General features: G+C 46.3%; 1 protein-coding gene across 8 annotated transcripts in view; it reads right to left on the bottom strand.

Moving 5' to 3' along the window:
* Positions 1–1165: 1165 nt before the first annotated feature.
* The window catches only part of GRIK4 (glutamate ionotropic receptor kainate type subunit 4), a 459028-nt gene continuing 441730 nt past the window's right edge, over positions 1166–18463 (bottom strand). For all 8 annotated transcript variants that reach the window (XM_084976373.1, XM_021062991.2, XM_021062992.2 and 5 more), the window contains 2 exons: positions 8140–8258; positions 1166–4054 (listed from right to left, as the gene is read on the bottom strand). In XM_084976373.1, the coding sequence (XP_084832499.1) occupies positions 3698–4054; positions 8140–8258 (476 nt within the window). In that variant the 3' untranslated portion in view covers positions 1166–3697. The remainder of the gene's footprint in view (positions 4055–8139; positions 8259–18463) is intronic.

Below are 18463 nucleotides of genomic sequence, written 5' to 3'. Positions count from 1 at the left end.
ACGTTGGCATCAGTCTTTGAAGCACACTGTAGGATGCCCAGGCTGTCAGCCCCTGAGGACACAGGATGCTCCCTTTGGCTAATGGTGGGGGATGTGCCTGTTGGGGAAGGGAAGCCACCTTTTTCAGAAAGGCATGGGAATAACTGAAGGCAACTATAAGGCTTAATTTTTCTCTTTGAGAGGCCCCCTAGGAAGCACTAGTTTTAAGTGGAATCTTTATGAAAGGATTCCTTCTCAGCATTTTCCCAACAGGCCTCTTTGTTATTAGCCCAAGAGAGCCGCCAGCCAGTCAAGGAATCGAATCTCGCTTATCGTGTCCAGACTGCTTTACCTGCTACGCACGCCCCACTGGCGGGAGGGCCACAAACGCGCCTATCAAGCTTCACTCAAACCACCAACCCCGCCTTGCCATGCCTGCAAAGCCCCGGCCCTTTCTGGCCTCGTGTGTTGGACTCCTACGCCAGGGGGACGTCCCCCCTCAGATTCCAAAAGAAAATTAAACTCCTTGGAATCCAAAACTAATAAACTTTCACAGAGCAGCCCCAGGTGGATTGGTTATCATGATATTTCGGTCTCACCTAACCAATAAGAGGGCCAGTTGGCAAGTTCCCAGGATGAATATTCTCATATGAGCATTGGATTAGAGGAAGCCAAAAGATTTTCGGCATCTACATGCTCAACTTACACCCACCTGGGTTCGGAGGTAGAGATCCTGTGACGGTTGGGGCCCTGCAAGGCAATTAAAAGAAATAAAGCAAAGTATTATATTTTAATTGATGTAATCTTCAAGCTCCCAGTGGAATCTGGGGTGATATCTGACTAGAGTTACCCTGGGTATCAATAGATGACTATTCTGTGAAAGCGCATTTAGGAAGACAAAACCCTATGAGTCCTGAACTTCATTAACATGTGTATCCGCTTGGAGTAGGGGTGGGGGATTGGCTAGGACTCCCAGGACCGCAAATTGAAAGAAGCCACCTAGATTTTTCTGGGGTCGGAACAGGAGCTAAAGGGGTGGGGGAAAGGGAGAGGGAGGGAGCGAGAAGGGCAGGTGTCTGCGAAGAAACAATGTGGGTGGATATTTTATTTGCTTTTCGAGTACCTGGATCTTAGACACACCGAGCCCTTCTCTCCACACCCAAACAGCTTTCATCCATCACCAACATTTCAGGGTTTGTTTCTATTTTATTGTAAATATTCCAGTCAAAGAAAGATAAACAGACAAGGAAAAAAACAGCTTTATACAGTACACAGAGTCAGATAGAAAATACAGAATGGAAAAGAAAGCCAATAACCAACAGATAAAAAGTGGAGACAAACCAAGGAAGAGAAACTAGCTGGTTGCAAATTCACTCAGCAGCTTGAGCAAGGTGCAGCGATGGGCTCAGCAGCTAAGAGAAACTGCCAGCGCTGTCAGTCTTATCTTAATTCCACACAGTGAAAGAAACGGACTTTATAAATGATTCATGGGGACATTTATTTCACTAATCCATTAAAAAAAGTTTGCTATTGATCAAGATATCCTGCTCATAAAAACGAGTTTTTAAAAAAACAACCCTTCCCGCCCCACACGCCATCTGACAGTAGGGACCACATTGTCAGAAGCAAGGGATGGAGCTGTGGGTTGGAGCAGCGTGGCACCATTGTGGTCTGCGGTCCGTCGGCCTTCCTGTGCCCTTCCCACCAAATCCACGTTTCTCCAGGAGGCGCTAAGCAAGGTTTAAACAAAGACTCATGTCCCGCACAGCTTGCCGACATTTGGTGGTTTAACAGGAAAAAGTAAAAGGATTCAAATTCAGGAGAGAGAAGAAGTCAGCCTAGGACAGAATGGGCGTCCTTTATAGGCATCATCAGGGTACCCCCAGGGATGGCAGCTCTAACTAACTAGAAGATGTCGACCAAAGGTGGATGGCAAGACATGGAAGTAAGCTCATCATCTTCCAAAGGTGTCTTTATTTTAGTACATTCAAAACAGAAACCATGTGAGGGCCATTTGGTTCAAGGTGGTGACGGGGATGCGGGCAGGTGGTGGTAGTGGCTGTTTAGTCCTCTCTCCCTCTGACTTTTCCCAGGTGACAATCAGAAATTGCATAGAATTTGTTTTCCATCAGAAAATGAAAACTCTGTGGGAATCTCCCAATTGGCGAAGCTGCGCAAAGGTCAAGCATCTGCTGGGACGCCTCAGCCCTCCCATCTGGTGAGTGCTCCAGACCCCACACACATCTCCCAAGTAGAGAAGCACTTAGCAGTCATCTGACAGCCTGGAAAGCATCAGTAACTCTGTGTAGACGGAAAAGAAGTGAGATGCTTCATGTAAAGTCATACAAGGGGGCGCTGCTGCCCATGCTTCTTTGAGGTGTCAAGATTTCCTAGCTCCCAGGCCTGTGCAATGGCTAGAGACTCTGCCTCTCTCCTGGCCAGTTCTTGATTACTTAAAATCTTTCCATATAATACACACCATGTGTGTGTGCGCGCTTGCACGTGCTCGCGCACGCACATGTACACCCACACACACTCTTGCACTCAGGTTTCACATCTAGTAACAAGCATCACCCCATCCATGATATCTTGGGAGTTTGGTTTCATAGGCAGCTACTGAGTTTGGTTAAAAAGAGGTGCAGCTGACGAAGTATGCACCAGACCAACAGCGTGGCCCCATCCTTCCTCCCCTGTGAATAGTACGTTTCCTCTGAAGCCAAGGCCAAGATCTGGGAAATTTGCATCTGCCCTCCCTGTTCCTTACTCAAGGCCCTGGGCTACTTTGTGCATTCTGCCCTCCTTCCCTGTTTCTCTCCTTCAGAGATCACATTCACCAAAGACCAAATCAAACCCAGTAATAGTGAAGGTCAAAAAGAGAAAGAAAAGATATATTAACCCAGACATGTCAAGGGCTCTCAGTAAACTAAGAGTTAATTGGGTTTTGGCATTTAAAAGATTTCTTTAATGGACCTTTGAGACTCTCCACCTAATTCTTCCCCAGACCCTTCTCCTACACGCCCCAGGCTCCCTGGTCACTGCACAGAAAGGAGAATTCAGCACCTGGAGTCTGATGCACTGGCCGCTCCATATCCTAGAATTTAGGGAAAAGGAAAAGGGATTATAGAGACTTCCATTCCCTACCCCAGCCTCCCCTTCCAAGAAAACAAAACAACCAAATAGAACTGAGAAGACAAGAAAGCTAAGAACAGGAGGGAAAGAGAGAAAGGGGAAGGCAAAAGAACATTAACAAAAATATACAAATCCAGAAAAGAAAAACTTCCCTGTTGAGTTTAATTTTTGTTTTTTTTCCTGTAAGAACTAGACCCAGGGTACAATGGCCCCTTCCTGGGGGGAAATTCCACTGATGATGTCACCAATTCACTGGACCGTCTGGGCAGGGACCCCCACCCCGACGACTCTGAACTTCGGATGGGAGGGGAAGGCCCAGCGGGGGACACAGGACTTGTGGCCAGGAGGGAGCGGCCCTTGCCCCTCTGGCGGGCGCAACGTCTCTGGGTGGCCCCAGCTCCCCGGAAGAGGGCGCTGTCTCTGGCTGGGGCGTCAGGCTCTTTGATCTTTTTGTAAAGTTACTGGATCCAAAATCCAGAGAGAAGTGTGGACGCTGTACAAGTCCGGGGTCCCGACGTACAGCCGCGCCGGCCCAGCGTATCCCGCCTCCGTACGGGGCCGCGAGGCGGAGCATCCTCGCCCTGCTGAGCTACTCGGGTTCGCTGCTGTTGGTGGTCTTCTCCCACTCCAGGCTCTCCTCGCTGCGCGCGGGCGACGGCCGAGCCCGCAGGCCCTGGAAACGGCGGCACTCAGGGCACACGCGGATGTGCGTGCAGCCGCGGGCCACCAGGGCGGCCTCTTGGGCCAGTCTCTGCGCCAGCTGGTCGGGCTCCCCGGCCCCGCACAGCTTGCCGTTGCTGAGCGTCACGGTGCCCCGGGGCCGGCGCTCCTCCGGGATGGGGGGCCGGGGCGGAGGCAGGCCGGAGCGCCGCCGGCGCGGGTGGACACTGTCCTGACACAGGATGATGCTGCGCAGCTCGGTCACCATCTCCTGGCAGACGGACACCTGGAGGAAACGAGGAGGTCACAGCCCAACCACTCAGGACAGCCCCCGAGGGTTCCCTGCGGGCTCTACTGGGTGCGCCATTAGAGGGCAGTGTCTCAGAATTGCACAGTCTTACAGAATGGAAGACCTTGCAACCCCTCTCCTCACTTCCACCTCCTTTTTAATATTCAGACATCCGCCACACCATCATGTTCCACAGCCCAGCCAGCTGGTCGTCTCATCTTTGAACACCTTCAAAGACAATGATCTCACCATGTTGGGAAAGAGCCTGTACCATTTTTGCCCATTTCCCTTAAATGCTGCTTCCGTCTACGGACTTAATTCTTCTTCCTGAAATTTTCATCCACTGATCCCAGTTAAATTTGGACCTTGAAGCTGACTAAATAAATAATCCCTCTGCCGGATGTCAGTCTTTCAAGTATTTGAAAAATCAACCATGTCTCCAAAAACATCCTGTTTTCAGGCTAAAGAATCTCATTTCTTCTTTTTCTTTTCCTTTCTTTTTAGTCTTTTTAGGGCTGCCACCCAGGGCATATGGAAGTTCCCAGACTAGGGGTCCATGGTCCAAACCCAGCTGTAGCTGCTGGCCTAGCCACAGCAACCCCAGATCCCAGCCCCTGGCGATCTACACCGCAGATCGCTGGCAAGGCGGGATCCTTAACCCACTGAGCGGAGGCCGGGGATTGAACCTGCATCCTCATGGCTACATGTGGTTCATTACTGCTGGGTCACAATGGGAATTCCTCTCATTGCTTTTAATCAACTGGTTATGGCTGGAAAGGAGGCCATTCTAACAAAGATTTATAACAACAAAAAGAACAGTCACTACTCCTGCAGCTCCACCATCTCCCGATAAGAAACTCTTGGGTCCAGCTGTGTTTCAGAATATTTTGGATTTTGACAAGGTAATGCCATGCATATGCAATATATTATGTATCATAGCCAGTGGGGTCTGGGGAGGAACCTATAGTCAAATACATTAATATTTCTGTAGCTAAATCTACATAAGCTCCCATACCAAGTGAGATAAAGACCGCAAACATTAGCCCCAGACAAGTCCTAGTCAAGGTTTGTTGCCAAAGGCATTAGCATCAAACTTACAAACAACTTGGAACTTTCTGAGCTTTTCCAGTTGGAGAATTGTGGATGAAGAAACATGAGCCTGTATCATGACTACTACCTTTATACCCATTTCACAGATGAGGAAATGGAGGATCAGAGAAGTTAAATGCTTTGTTGGACATGACTTGACTAACAAATAGCCAACCCAGAATTTGAACCTAAACCTACTTACTGCCGAGTGCATACATGCTCTGCCTAACTCTGCTCTGGGCTGGAAAGGACGTTTTCTCCCACCAGGATGGGAAAGGAAGCTTTCTGTTCTTTCATGTTCTTTCTTCCAGTCTTCCGTTCTATCAAGAGAACAGTTGTTCTACGATAGTCAAGTAGTTAACATGGCTTTTTCTCTTCTTTATAGATGTTGAGAGGGCTTGACCTCCCCACTGAATTTTTCAAGGTGCAACCAGACCATGGGTGAGCTCTTTGGAGAGTAACCCAATGTCCACAGAGCCTCTGCCTGAAGCAGCTACAGAGAAGGTGAAACCCCTAACAGAACATGTCCTGAGTTAGGACTGCAGCCCTGGATTTTAAAGCCACGGTTGTTACTAAACAGCAGAGACTCATGGCAAGTCTCAAAACTTCTCTGGGTTTCTGTAACATAATTACAACAGATGCACCACCACCTGCCTAATCTATTATATGGGACAAGAATATAAAGACATATAGTTATTGACTGTCAACTAAGTCTCAAACACTGCTTTGCAGTGGAAATACAGACACAAAAGATCCAGTCCTTACTTTCAGGCAACACAAGGTCTAGTAGCCATACTAGACCTTGAGATAATAACTAATTGCCACACAGTGTGTAAGTGCTCTGTGCTCTGGTTCCAGGGGTGCTGGCAAGGAGGAGGAATGAGGAACTTTCTGGTCTTGGGGAGAAGGCAGACCTGGGGAAGTTTTCACAGGGAGAGGAACACCTCAATGAGGTCTTAGGAAGTGGTAAGAGCATCACCATTTAAGGAGTCAGACAAAGGAGAAAGCTCGTAACGCTGGGGGTGGGGGGACCAAGACAGCTTAGAGCAGGCAAGGGAGGAGAGAGCTTCTGGAAGGAACTGTCCACTTCATCAAGGGCCACACTGAGCTCCAGAAAGGCCCAGAGGGTTCTCTTTGGTTTTATCCATTGGGAGGGGTCAGACCTCTTAGCAATGACCTTTCAGTGCAGGGTTGGGGAGAAGCAGATGCCCCGGAGTGAGGCCCCTGAATGGGAGGTAAGGACTTGGAGACAGAGGCAGTCAGGTCACCTGGGTTCAGTGTAGGGGTGGGGAGGGCAAAAGCAAAAGTGATATGGCTAGTATTTGAAAATACAGGATACAGGAGTTCCCTTTGTGGCGCAGCGGAAACGAATCTGACTAGGAACCATGAGGTTGTGGGTTTGATCCCTGGCCTCACTCAGTGGGTTAAGGATCTGGTGTTGCCATGAGCTGTGGTGTAGGTCACAGACACAACTCGGATCTGGTGTTGCTGTGGCTGCGGTGTAGGCCGGCAGCTAAAGCTCCCATTAGACCTCTAGCCTGGGAACCTCCATGTGCCACAGGTGCGGCCCTAAAAAGACAAAAAAAAAAAAAAAAAAGGATATGCATGAGCATATTTTTGGATTTGGGGGAAAGAACAGGCAGAAAAAAATAAAAGGGAGAAAGAGGACAATCCTAGAGAAGATGAGGAGAGATAGGAACAAGGCAGGGATGGAGGGATGACCAAATGTCTGTGACAGCCCCGGGGGTGGCTCCCGCAGTGGGTGAATTTTTAAGTGGGGGTTTTACTTTGGGGCTGGTCATTCCTGATTTCTTGGTGAGGTGGGGAGATAAAATTATCCTCTAGGCATGAAGGAGCAAAGGGGTGTGAGGAGTGGGTGATGGCTTAGAAGTTCTACTGGGGGAGTTCCCATTGCGGCTCAGTGATTAACAAACCCGACTAGCAACCATGAGGTCGAGGGTTTGGTCCCTGGCCTTGCTCAGTGGGTTAAGGATCCGTGTTGCCGTAAGCTGTGGTGTAGGTTGCAGATATGGCTCAGATCCTCTGTTGCTGTGGCTCTGGCCTAGGCCGGTGGCTACAGCTCTAACTGTACCCCTAGCCCGGGAACCTCCACATGCCGTGGGTGCAGCCCTAAAAGACAAAAAGACCAAAAAAAAGAAAAAAAAAAAAGTTCTACTGGGAAATGGGGAAGAAACTGAACACAAAAGACGAAGAGATGGTGGGCAGTGTTGTATGGAGGCTGGACCACAATAGGTTTCTAGGGGTGCTGTGCTGTGATGTACGTTTAGGAGCTGTTTCTCCAGGGTCGATTCGGGAGGGAGGTTTGGGGATGATTCAGCGCTGGGAGATTGAGATAGCAGCCCATGTGCTTTAAAAACCAAATAATGCAAGTAGCATGTAAGGATCTGTGCCCCTTTTCTGGGGTAGAATGGAGGTAGAATGAAACAAAATATCTTCCTCCTTCTCAGACTCTCCCATCTCTGTGGAGTTTACATTAACCCAGTTTTTAGGCCACAGGTGGGGAATAAAACTTATGCAAAATTCCTGAAGAGGAAGATGTCATTTTTGGCTCTTGTGAACTGGGATATCCCTAAGCTTTACCTGCAAGGCAAAAACATACTTAAGATGGAAGAACCAAAGCTGTCGTGTCCATTAGTAACCCGGTACTTTCACCTCTTTTTCTTTGTATTATTATATCTTAGCATCGTGTTAAGACTTTGTTGTTCATAAAACATTTTTCACATAGTTATTTGCTGGGCTGTTTCCAACAGGAATCTGAAGCCCAGAGAGGTTAACGTGTGCTTTCTGTGGCTGCAGAGTTAGTAAGGGATGAAGCTGGAACCCAGATCGCCTGCCCTCGGAACTGTGGGCGCCCCACCCTCCCATGGGATTGATTTCACAGGCTCTGTCTGAAGTGACTTTTGCCCCTGCATGAGCCTGTGAACTCTGCCCTACCTGCCATCACTATAGGTCATACCCCTTAGAAGGTTTACCTCAGTCGCTTCAGAATGCCGGAGGGTCCACAAAAACTCCAACATAGCCATAAAAATGGCCACGATTAAGCCACAAATAAGAACCACAAAGATTCCACCAATATTCTCCATGCCCAGTCCTGCGAGAAAGTGAGAACGAAAAATAGTGTCAAAGAGCTGGGACACACAATCATTCCATCATAAATGCTGAACATTATTTAAAACAACCAGATCTTGAGTCTTATAGATGTTTTCCACACATATTCCTTGAAGAGATATAAACATGCTTTTGAAACAAAAAATGCAGCATATCTGGGGTGGAGGAGGCAGGGGGAACTAGATGCTCGTGGGAGGGACCGAGAAACCTCCAAAGGCTGTCTGGGGTGGGAGGGGTGGTCGTTTTCAAGAAAAGGACTCAGGCAAAACTTGATCTAGTGTGTAGAAATGTGATTCCAAAATATCAGTGAATTCTAGCAGTTCACAAAAAATGTATTCAGTCTTCCTAATATTGCGTTTGCTTGATAGAAAGCAATTATTTTAACCAAACTAGGAATAGGAAAAATTATGTTTACTTATCAGTCTCAACTTGTTACTAAAATATTACTTGTAAAGGAAAGCTTTTTATCCCACCAGACCAGTGGTTCCCAAACCTGGATGCCATCAGAAAACTCTGGGAAGCTCATTAAAAATACAGATTCCTAGAGAGTTCCTGCTGTGGCGCAGTGGGATCAGTGGCATCTCTGGAGTGCTGGGATTCAGGTTCAGTCCCCCTGCCCAGCCCAGTGGGTTAAGGATAGATGTTGCCATAGCTGCAGCTTGGATCTGATCCCTGGCCCAGGAACTCCATAGGTGGCCAAAAATTAAAGGAAAAAAAAAAAAGATTCCTAGTCCTTACCCTAGACTTAGTGAATCCGTGTCTCTGGATATGAGGTCCTGGAATCTGCATTTTTTTTTTTTTTTTAATGGCTGCACACATGGCATATGGAAGTTCCCGGACTAAGGACGGAATCTGAGCTGCAGCTAGAACCTATGCTGCAGCTGCAGCAACCTTGGATTCTTTAACCCACTATGCCAGACTGGGGACCAAATCCTCACCTCTACAGCAACCAGGGCTGCTGCAGTCAGATTCTTAACCCACTGCACCATGGCGGGAACTCCACAGGCATCTGTATTTTTAAATGCACTTCACAGGTGATTCTTTTCTAGCCAGGCATAAAATGTGGGGAGCATTGTACAGGTTCCTTGCAGTCAGGTCTAGTTTCTGGTTGTAACCTTGTTGCCTTGTACAATACCTGGCATATAATATATACTCAGTAGATATCTGCAGAATTATAGGGTTGTTTCATTGCCACAGTGTCAAACACTGAGTTTGCTATGTAATTGGATGCTTATTTTGGTACTAAAGACACCCATACGTTAAGGGAGTGTCATAAACATATGAAACCCTGCTTCCAAAGGGGCCACAGTCATAAATCAAAAAGCACCTTTTCCCACAGCAAATATAATACTCAATGGGGAAAAACTGAAAGCCTTCTCACTCAAATCTGGAACAAGACAGGGATGCCCACTCTCACCACTGCTCTTCAACATAGTTTTGGAAGTCCTAGCCACAGCAATCAGACAAACAAAAGAAATAAAAGGCATCCATATAGGAAGAGAAGAGATCAAACTGTCACTGTATGCAGATGACATGATACTATACAGAGAAAACCCGAAAGACTCAACCCAAAAACTACTTGAACTGATTAATAAATTCAGCAAAGTAGCAGGATATAAGATTAACATTCAGAAGTCAGTCGCATTTCTGTATACCAGCAATGAAATATTAGAAAAGGAATACAAAAATATGATACCTTTTAAAATTGCACCTCAAAAAATCAAATACCTCGGAATACACCTGACCAAAGAGGTAAAGGACATATATGCCAAGAACTATAAAACTTTAATCAAAGAAATCAAAGAAGATATAAAGAAATGGAAAGATATTCCATGTTCCTGGATTGGAAAAATCAATATTGTAAAAATGGCCATACTACCCAAAGCAATCTACAGATTCAATGCAATCCCTATCGAATTACCCATGACATTTTTCACAGAACTAGAACAAACAATTCAAACATTTATATGGAACCACAAAAGACCCAGAATCGCCAAAGCAATCCTGAGAAACAAAAACCAAGCAGGAGGCATAACTCTCCCAGACTTCAAGAAATACTACAAAGCCACAGTCATCAAAACAGTGTGGTACTGGTATCAAAACAGACAGACCGACCAATGGAACAGAATAGAGAATCCGGAAATAAACCCTGACACCTATGGTCAATTAATCTTTGACAAGGGAGGCAAGAACATAAAATGGGAAAAAGAAAGTCTATTCAGCAAGCATTGCTGGGAAACCTGGACAGCTGCATGCAAAGCAATGAAACTAGAACACACCCTCACACCATGCACAAAAATAAACTCAAGATGGCTGAAAGACTTAAATATACGACAGGACACCATCAAACTCCTAGAAGAAAACATAGGCAAGACACTCTCTGACATCAACATCATGAATATTTTCTCAGGTCAGTCTCCTAAAGCAATAGAAATTAGAGCAAAAATAAACCCATGGGACCTCATCAAACTGAAAAGCTTTTGCACAGCAAAGGAAACCCAAAAGAAAACAAAAAGACAACTTACAGAATGGGAGAAAATAGTTTCAAATGATGCAACGGACAAGGGCTTAATCTCTAGAATATATAAGCAGCTTATACAACCCAACAGCAAAAAAGCCAATCAATCAATGGAAAAATGGGCAAAAGACCTGAATAGACATTTCTCCAAAGAAGATATACAGATGGCCAACCAACACATGAAAAAATGCTCAACATCGCTGATTACAAGAGAAATGCAAATCAAAACTACCATGAGATATCACCTCACACCAGTCAGAATGGCCATCGTCAATAAGTCCACAAATAACAAGTGCTGGAGGGGCTGTGGAGAAAAGGGAACCCTCCTGCACTGTTGGTGGGAATGTAAACTGGTACAGCCACTATGGAGAACAGTTTGGAGATACCTTAGAAATCTATACATAGAACTTCCATATGACCCCGCAATCCCACTCTTGGGCATCTATCCGGACAAAACTCTACTTAAAAGAGACACGTGCACCCACATGTTCATTGCAGCACTATTCACAATAGCCAGGACATGGAAACAATCCAAATGTCCATTGACAGATGATTGGATTCAGAAGATGTGGTATATATACACAATGGAATGCTACTCAGCCATAAAAAAGAATGACATAATGCCATTTGCAGCAACATGGATGGAACTAGAGAATCTCATACTGAGTGAAATGAGCCAGAAAGACAAAGACAAATACCATAGGATATCACTTATAACTGGAATCTAATATCCAGTACAAATGAACATCTCCTCAGAAAAGAAAATCATGGACTTGGAGAAGAGACTTGTGGCTGCCTGATGGGAGGGGGAGGGAGTGGGAGGGATCGGGAGCTTGGGCTTATCAGACACAACTTAGAATAGATTTACAAGGAGATCCTGCTGAATAGCATTGAGAACTTTGTCTAGATACTCATGCTGCAACAGAACAAAGGGTGGGGAAAAAATGTAATTGTAATGTATACCTGTAAGGATAACTTGATCCCCTTGCTGTACAGTGGGGGAAAAAAAAAAAAAGCACCTTTTATCCAGGAAAATGTCAAGAGGGTAGCTTACATCCCGTGCTGTTCCAGAATGTTTGCACATTTGAGTGTTTGTTCAACCACTCAGCAGTGCCTTCATGGAACATGGAGCTATGCTGGTGTCAGGGAAAGCCAGCTTCATACAAAACTAGGAGATGAGCCATGGTTCAGGAGGAGAAATCTGACACTGCTTTCTGCACTTTGGAAAGCTGGAAAAATAGCCCTACTTAGCCATTTCCAGATGTCTTGGGTTTTGTCTCACAAAGCCTCAAATGGATGTCTGTTGCTTTTCCTTTTAAAAATAAAAGTGTGGTACAGTGGCTGCCTGTACTAATGATTTGCTTGCATAACAAATGCAGCAGATGGATTATATAGTCTGGTCTGCGGTTCCACACAGCCAACTCTTGGGTACCTATGTGAATACAAGAGCCTCTATTTTAAATAATCAAAAACAGGAGATGACTTAAACACTCAGTTCTAAGGGAAGGCATAAAGGGTTTGGAGCCGATTTCTACTTTCCTGGAGGAAGGTGCTTGGGCTTCATTTGAACACCTGCCCCTCCAACCTGGGGCCATCTGGGCAGCAGTTTTTAAAAATATGTTTTCTTTTCTTTTTAGGGCTGCACCTGCAGCATATGGAAGTTTCCCAGCTAGGAATCGAATCAGAGCCACAGCCACAATAATGCGGGATCTGAGCCACATCTGTGACCTACACCACAGCTTGAGGCAAGGCTAGATCCTTAACCCACTGAGCACGGCCAGGGACCAAACCCACATCCTCACAGATACTGTCAGGTTCTGAGGCACAAGGGGAACTCCTGAGCAGAAGGTTTTTGACCATAGGAACATCAGGGAGATAAAAGGAACTCTTAAGGGGGAATGCACTACAGATGGGGTGTCCAGCCACAGCTTTGGGGTGTGAGAACCAGGTACTGGGATGTGCGTCTCAGTGTCATGGCCAAACTAGCTTCTCCAGCTGGCCCCTATGGAGAAAGGGATCCCTAGTGAAAGGGATCCAAGAATGCCCACCTGTTCAGGTAAACAGAGGCCCAAGAGACTGTGGAGTTGCCGCAAGACTTTCCTATCCCCTTCAGGTAGCTCTGCGTGCTATAGAAAAAAGACTAGGATCCCTTGAAGGGCTCCACTCACCCCTCGGGGTTCTGTAGAGGAGGAGTTCTGCCCTCCTCAGGTCCAGTTCTGCCATCTGGACTCTGGTGCTTCCCTTCCACCCTCAATCATTACCAGAACCTCCACATCTTTTGCTCCCTACTGGCTCTTTCTCTGAGTGCATGCGTACGTGCGCGCGTGCGCGTGCACACACACCGCATACACACACCCCTTTCCCTTCTGACAGAAAAATAAAAAAATCCTTCTTCCCCCTCCAGCTCTATCTCATGAACACCCCTCTCCTTCCTTCCTTCCCTGGCCAAGCTTTTTGAAACAGTTGTCTGTATCAGAACTATTTTAAGACAGCCCTGAGAACGCTTACATTTGGAAGCCCCATCTCCCATGAAAGCAAGTACAAGAAACGCACCCACATCTTACGTTAAACACATTTCAAAAATTATGCTTCTGTTGTGAAGGAGTGGCAAGAAACAGTTAATGTATAATTGGCTGTGATTTCTCTGCAGTCATTGTGCAGACAAGAAGAGACTGTTTGCAAAAGGAGAAACATCAAACCCCAAAACATTGTTTCTAAATGTAATGAACTTTTTATGAATATTAAATTTAAAAATTAATGAAGTTGAAACAATGTCACATTTTGGAGCTATTTAATTACACGTCTTAATTTAATTTTGCACTTTTCTTTTTGCATTTCGAAGCTAGTATTTTTTTTTTTTTTCAGACCTTAAACATAAATTTGGACGCTTGAAAAGCTTTTAGGTGCTGGGTAGTCTGTCTGCAGGTACCTGAAGGAGAAAATGATTCTGTTCTGAATTCACTTTTTTTTTTTTCTTTTTAGGGCCACACCTGTGGCATATGGAGCTTCCCAGGCTAGGGACTGAATTGAAGCTGCAGCTGCCGGCTGACACCACAGCCACAGCAATGCCAGATCGGAGCCCCAGGCAATATACACCACAGCTCAGTGGCAATGCAGGATCCTTAACACACTGAAAGAGGCCAGGGATTGAACCTTCATCCTTATGGACCTTACGAACCTTCATCCTTCTTAACCTGCTGAGCCACAATGGAAACTCCCTGAATTCACTGTTATCCCATGCAGTTTTGTCTTGCACACTAAAACCAAACTTAGCAAGGTCACCACTGAACATTTTGTTTCTGACCTATTGGAATTTTTTCCAGTCCTGATCTTAAGTGACTTCTTGAAACACTTGACATTGCCAAGCAAGCCCCTTCTTGGCTTTTTATGAAGCCATTGCTCTCTGCTCTCCTCCACTCTTCCCAATCTCCTCTGCCTGCTCTGAGGCATATTCGCCCATTTCCCTGCCTTTGGTCACTTGCCTCTCCTCCATGCACTGTCCTGCTGATTCGAGCTCCTAAACATGTTTCATTTCAATTTTCTTACCCTTCTCTCTATCCCTCCTACCACTTCCCAAGCTCAGGCCCCACCACCTTTTGCTTGAACTTTGGTAGCAGCCTCCAAAATGACATCCCTGCCCATAGCTGTGTCCGCCTGCATTCTACCATCCACACAGCTGCCCGAGTGACCTTTCTGATCAGAAGCTCTCTGTCTGATACATCGGGTATCATGCCAATACTGCATACAACAATACATTAGTTTAATGTTATATATCTGGATTTCCCTTGAAAGGAAGACTTCCTTGAAAGGAAGATTCATGCTTGTTCAACTCTGTAACCTCACAGCCATGGACCCATCATGAGAGCCCAAGAAATGTTTACTGAAAAAATGAGCTGACAGGAGCTCCCTGGTGGTGCAATGAGTAAAGGACCAGGGTGTTGTCAGTGCAGCAGATGAGGTTGCTGCTGTGGCACAGGTTCAACCCCTGGTTGAGGAACTTCCACATGCTGTGGATTTGGCAAAAAAAAAAAAAAAAAAAAAGCCAACAGAAGGAGGATAAGGCCATTCCAGGGTAGAAGCTTGCATTATCAAAAGCTTTGGATCCATACTGTGATATGTCTTCTTCCCTCCCAATTAAATGTCGTTTAAAGTTATAGTGAACTGTGCCAGCCCTCATCGAGTGCTCCCAGCAAGGATGCAGAGGCAGGTGGCCCAGACTGTGGGACTGAAAATGATGTGGATGATCCACATCCATGGACTGACCGCACGAGGTCCTGGGCAGGGGTGGGGGGATGAGGAAGGGCTATAAACAGACAGGTGATCCCTGCTGGGTTAATCGCCCTCAGATCAGGTTTGAACAGGATGCTGGTAGAAACCATGAGTCACGGAAACATAGCCTCTCTTTCCCACAGCCACTCTTTCCCAGCTTCTCGCATTTCAGGGCTAGCATGTTAATCGTGGTGCCGGCTCCAGTGAGCTGACTCCAGGCTGAGCAGACCCCCGCCCTCTGCTCCCCCCAGGAGCGAGGCTTGTATACCACTCATGCCTTTAGGAACTTATTGGAAAGTGGAGGCAAGAATAGATTGCTGGCAAAGTCGGAATTGAGAAACAGATGGAGCGGGGAGCGGGAGTAAGGAGGGAGCGGCAGTTCCGTTTAGCACTGTCATTAGTCAAATGCCTTCTTCAGCTCCCAGCCATCACTCAGAGGAGCCTCAGATGTGGGCCCCCTCCAATCCGACTCCGAGGCCCTCTCTGCACCAACAGATGCCTCCACATCTGCAGGGGGTCATCTCCTCGAGCCCTCCCTTCCCTTCTTCTTTGGGGACCACAGAGAAGCCATCCAGACAGACGGCGTTCAAACTGAGATTTGTCTCCTGACACTTGAGTCTCTGCACTCCAGCTATGCCCCTGCAATAAGACTGCATTCACCAAAATGGAATCAAACACTCCCCACAAACCCCTGATTGATTAAAGGCTAACCTGGGTGTCACTCACAGGTTGCTCACAAATACAAAGGAGAGTTGACAAATGCAAATGAAGAACCATCTTTGAGTCTAGAACTATGGAAGGGAACAGCAACCTGGAAGGAAGGGGGCATCTCTGAATAGATCTGAATCTCTACCCGCTCACCACCTGCTCTGTCTTCAGTTATGATCGGCAAATCATCACTTCTTGGATTCAGGGGCACACAGGTCTCAGGCCTTAGACCCTGTGCATATCTCCAAGTAGTCCTGAGGAAATTTGCAAAGGAGATGCAGGAAGCTCCTTTTGAAGAGGAGCCTGGGAAGCCAAGAGGCAGAGGCCACAGGAGCCATAGGGCAGGTGCAGAGAGAGGAGAGTCTGGTACCACAATCCATCAAGGGACAGTGCCTTTGGTCTTTGACGTCGGTCAATACATTTTCATAGAGGAGCTTCTGTCAACTGAGCACTATGCTAGGTGCTGAAGCTCTGTCCCATCTTCCCCATGGAAAACATTCAACAAGAACATGGATTCTTTGACCAATATGACCTTCAAGCACTTATTAATTCAGAGCCACTGTCACCTACATCCATCCGAATACATTAAATGGTCCCACCTCTGTGGACTTATGTGTTGTAAATAGTAACTTCAGGTGCCAATGTGTAAGCTGACCTGTATGACCGTCCCAAAAAATATAAAGCAAATTGTCGTGTGTGTGCTCTGCAGAGGACTGCGGAATACTAAGTTTGCCATTTCTTCCTGTGTTCACTGCGACACCTGTTGACTAGATCTAGCAGGTTCTGGAGACAGCGATAGAAGAAGCCTAGGCAAAGGGACACAGAATATAAGTGGGAGAGAGGAGTTCCCGTCCTGGCTCAGTGGTTAACAAACCCGACTAACATCCATGAGGACACCAGTTCGATCCCTGGCCTTGCTCAGTGGGTCAAGGATCCAGCATTGCCATGAGCTGTGGTGTAGGTCACAAATGCGGCTTGGATTCTGCGTTGCTGTGGCTTTGGCGTAGGCTGGCGGCTACAGTTTGGATTGGACCCCTAGCCTGGGAACCTCCATATGCCGTGGGTATGGCTCTAAAAAGACAAAAAGACCAAAAAAAAAAAAAAAAAAAAGAGGGAGGGGAGAGCATCTGATGGATTTTGCAATTTATCAAAACACAAGTTATGGGAGAGGCACTTTTCAATTTAACAAAATATGAGCTCAAGCGAAACTCAAGCATCTCTTTGAAAATATTCTCTATCTCCTTCAAGTATCACTAAAACTACTATAAAGGTGGAGTTAATAGATGCAAACTATTACTTTTAGGATGCATCAGCAATGAGGTCCTACTGTGCAGCACAGGGAACTATATCCAATCTCTTGTGACAGAACATGATGGAAGATAATATGAGAGAAAAAAGATATATATATATATATATATATATATGATGGGGTCACTCTGTTGTACAGCAGGAATTGATACAAACTTGTAAATCAGTTATACTTAAACTAAAAAAAAAAAAATTTAAAAATACTGCAAAGAAGGGCCACTGTCAGCATTTTACAGTTAAAGAAGCAGAAATTCAGGAATTTGCTCAAGTCTTCTGAGCTAAGATGTGAAACCTAGATAAATCTGACTGCCCAGCTTATGTTTATAAAAATACAGCTGACCTTTATGAATGTTTACTATGAACAAGCTCACCAGGCTAAATATTTTAATTCAATCCTAAGAGTTGCCCTGTGAAACTGACACTACTTTTACCTCCATGCTGCTGACAAGGAAACCAAGGTCCTGGGGTCAGGTAACTTGCCCAGGGCCCCCTGGCTGGCAAGGGAAAGTGCCAGAGCCAAGCAGAAGCCAGAGCCTGAGTCCTTTTCCCCTACTCCACACTGCCTCTTCCCAGAACTCGGGTCCTCATGGTCCCTTATGCGGCAAGGGCGTGATTACAGACCTCACCTTGGCTCCCTGATGTCTGAATTCATCCCTGGGACTACTCTCCGCCCGGAGGGACCAGGGACGAGGGTCCTATATATGGCCTATTTGTTCCACTCATAAAATTCCCTTCTTTCCTTGGGAACCTCACATCAAATGTTTGAATCAATGATTTATTGACTTAATCTTGGCTCACTTTCCAGACCAAGTGGGGCTGTGGTCTTTAGAACTGCTGACTTCCTTTGATGCGGACACCCTGGGTCACGGTTTGCTCCTCCTCCTGAGCTCCTCCATGCTTTCTGGCACCCCCCCCCCCCCCCCGCCCCAGAGTTTCTCCGCCTCTCAGCAATCAATCTGATTTGATTAGAAAGAGGCTTCCTCTGCAAGCATCACTTCGAGACACTATCTACATTCCCATATTCGGGTTTCTAGTCTTGGCTCTCTCCAGAGAAACCAGAGAACCAGAGTAATAGAGCTGGGCCCTCAGAGAAGAAAGAGAGAGGAAAATGTCCCCAGAATCCCCCCTACCTCCCCCTCCCCATCACTCGCCCCCTCTCTTGCTAAGATGTCTCACACTTTCATTCCCACCGTGCCAGGCAGCAACCTTCCTGCTCTCTAAGGATTTTGTGAGTCAAAGCCACTGGCCTCTTTTCCATCCTTGAAAGGGGACCCTGACTTTCACAGCCCGGTGGTGTATTTCTGTTCCTTTGAAGCCTGATGGTGAGCTTGCGTTTTTTCAAGATAAAAGTATTTAATTTCCTTGGAATTCACCAACTCCCTTTT

This window comes from Sus scrofa, chromosome 9, assembly GCF_054392235.1.
Source record: "Sus scrofa isolate SSC_HxYL_T2T_F1_AM1 chromosome 9, Sscrofa_HxYL_maternal_Yorkshire_Landrace_v2.0, whole genome shotgun sequence".
Taxonomy (NCBI): Eukaryota; Metazoa; Chordata; class Mammalia; order Artiodactyla; family Suidae; genus Sus; species Sus scrofa.
This window is presented reverse-complemented; position numbering and strand designations above follow the sequence as displayed.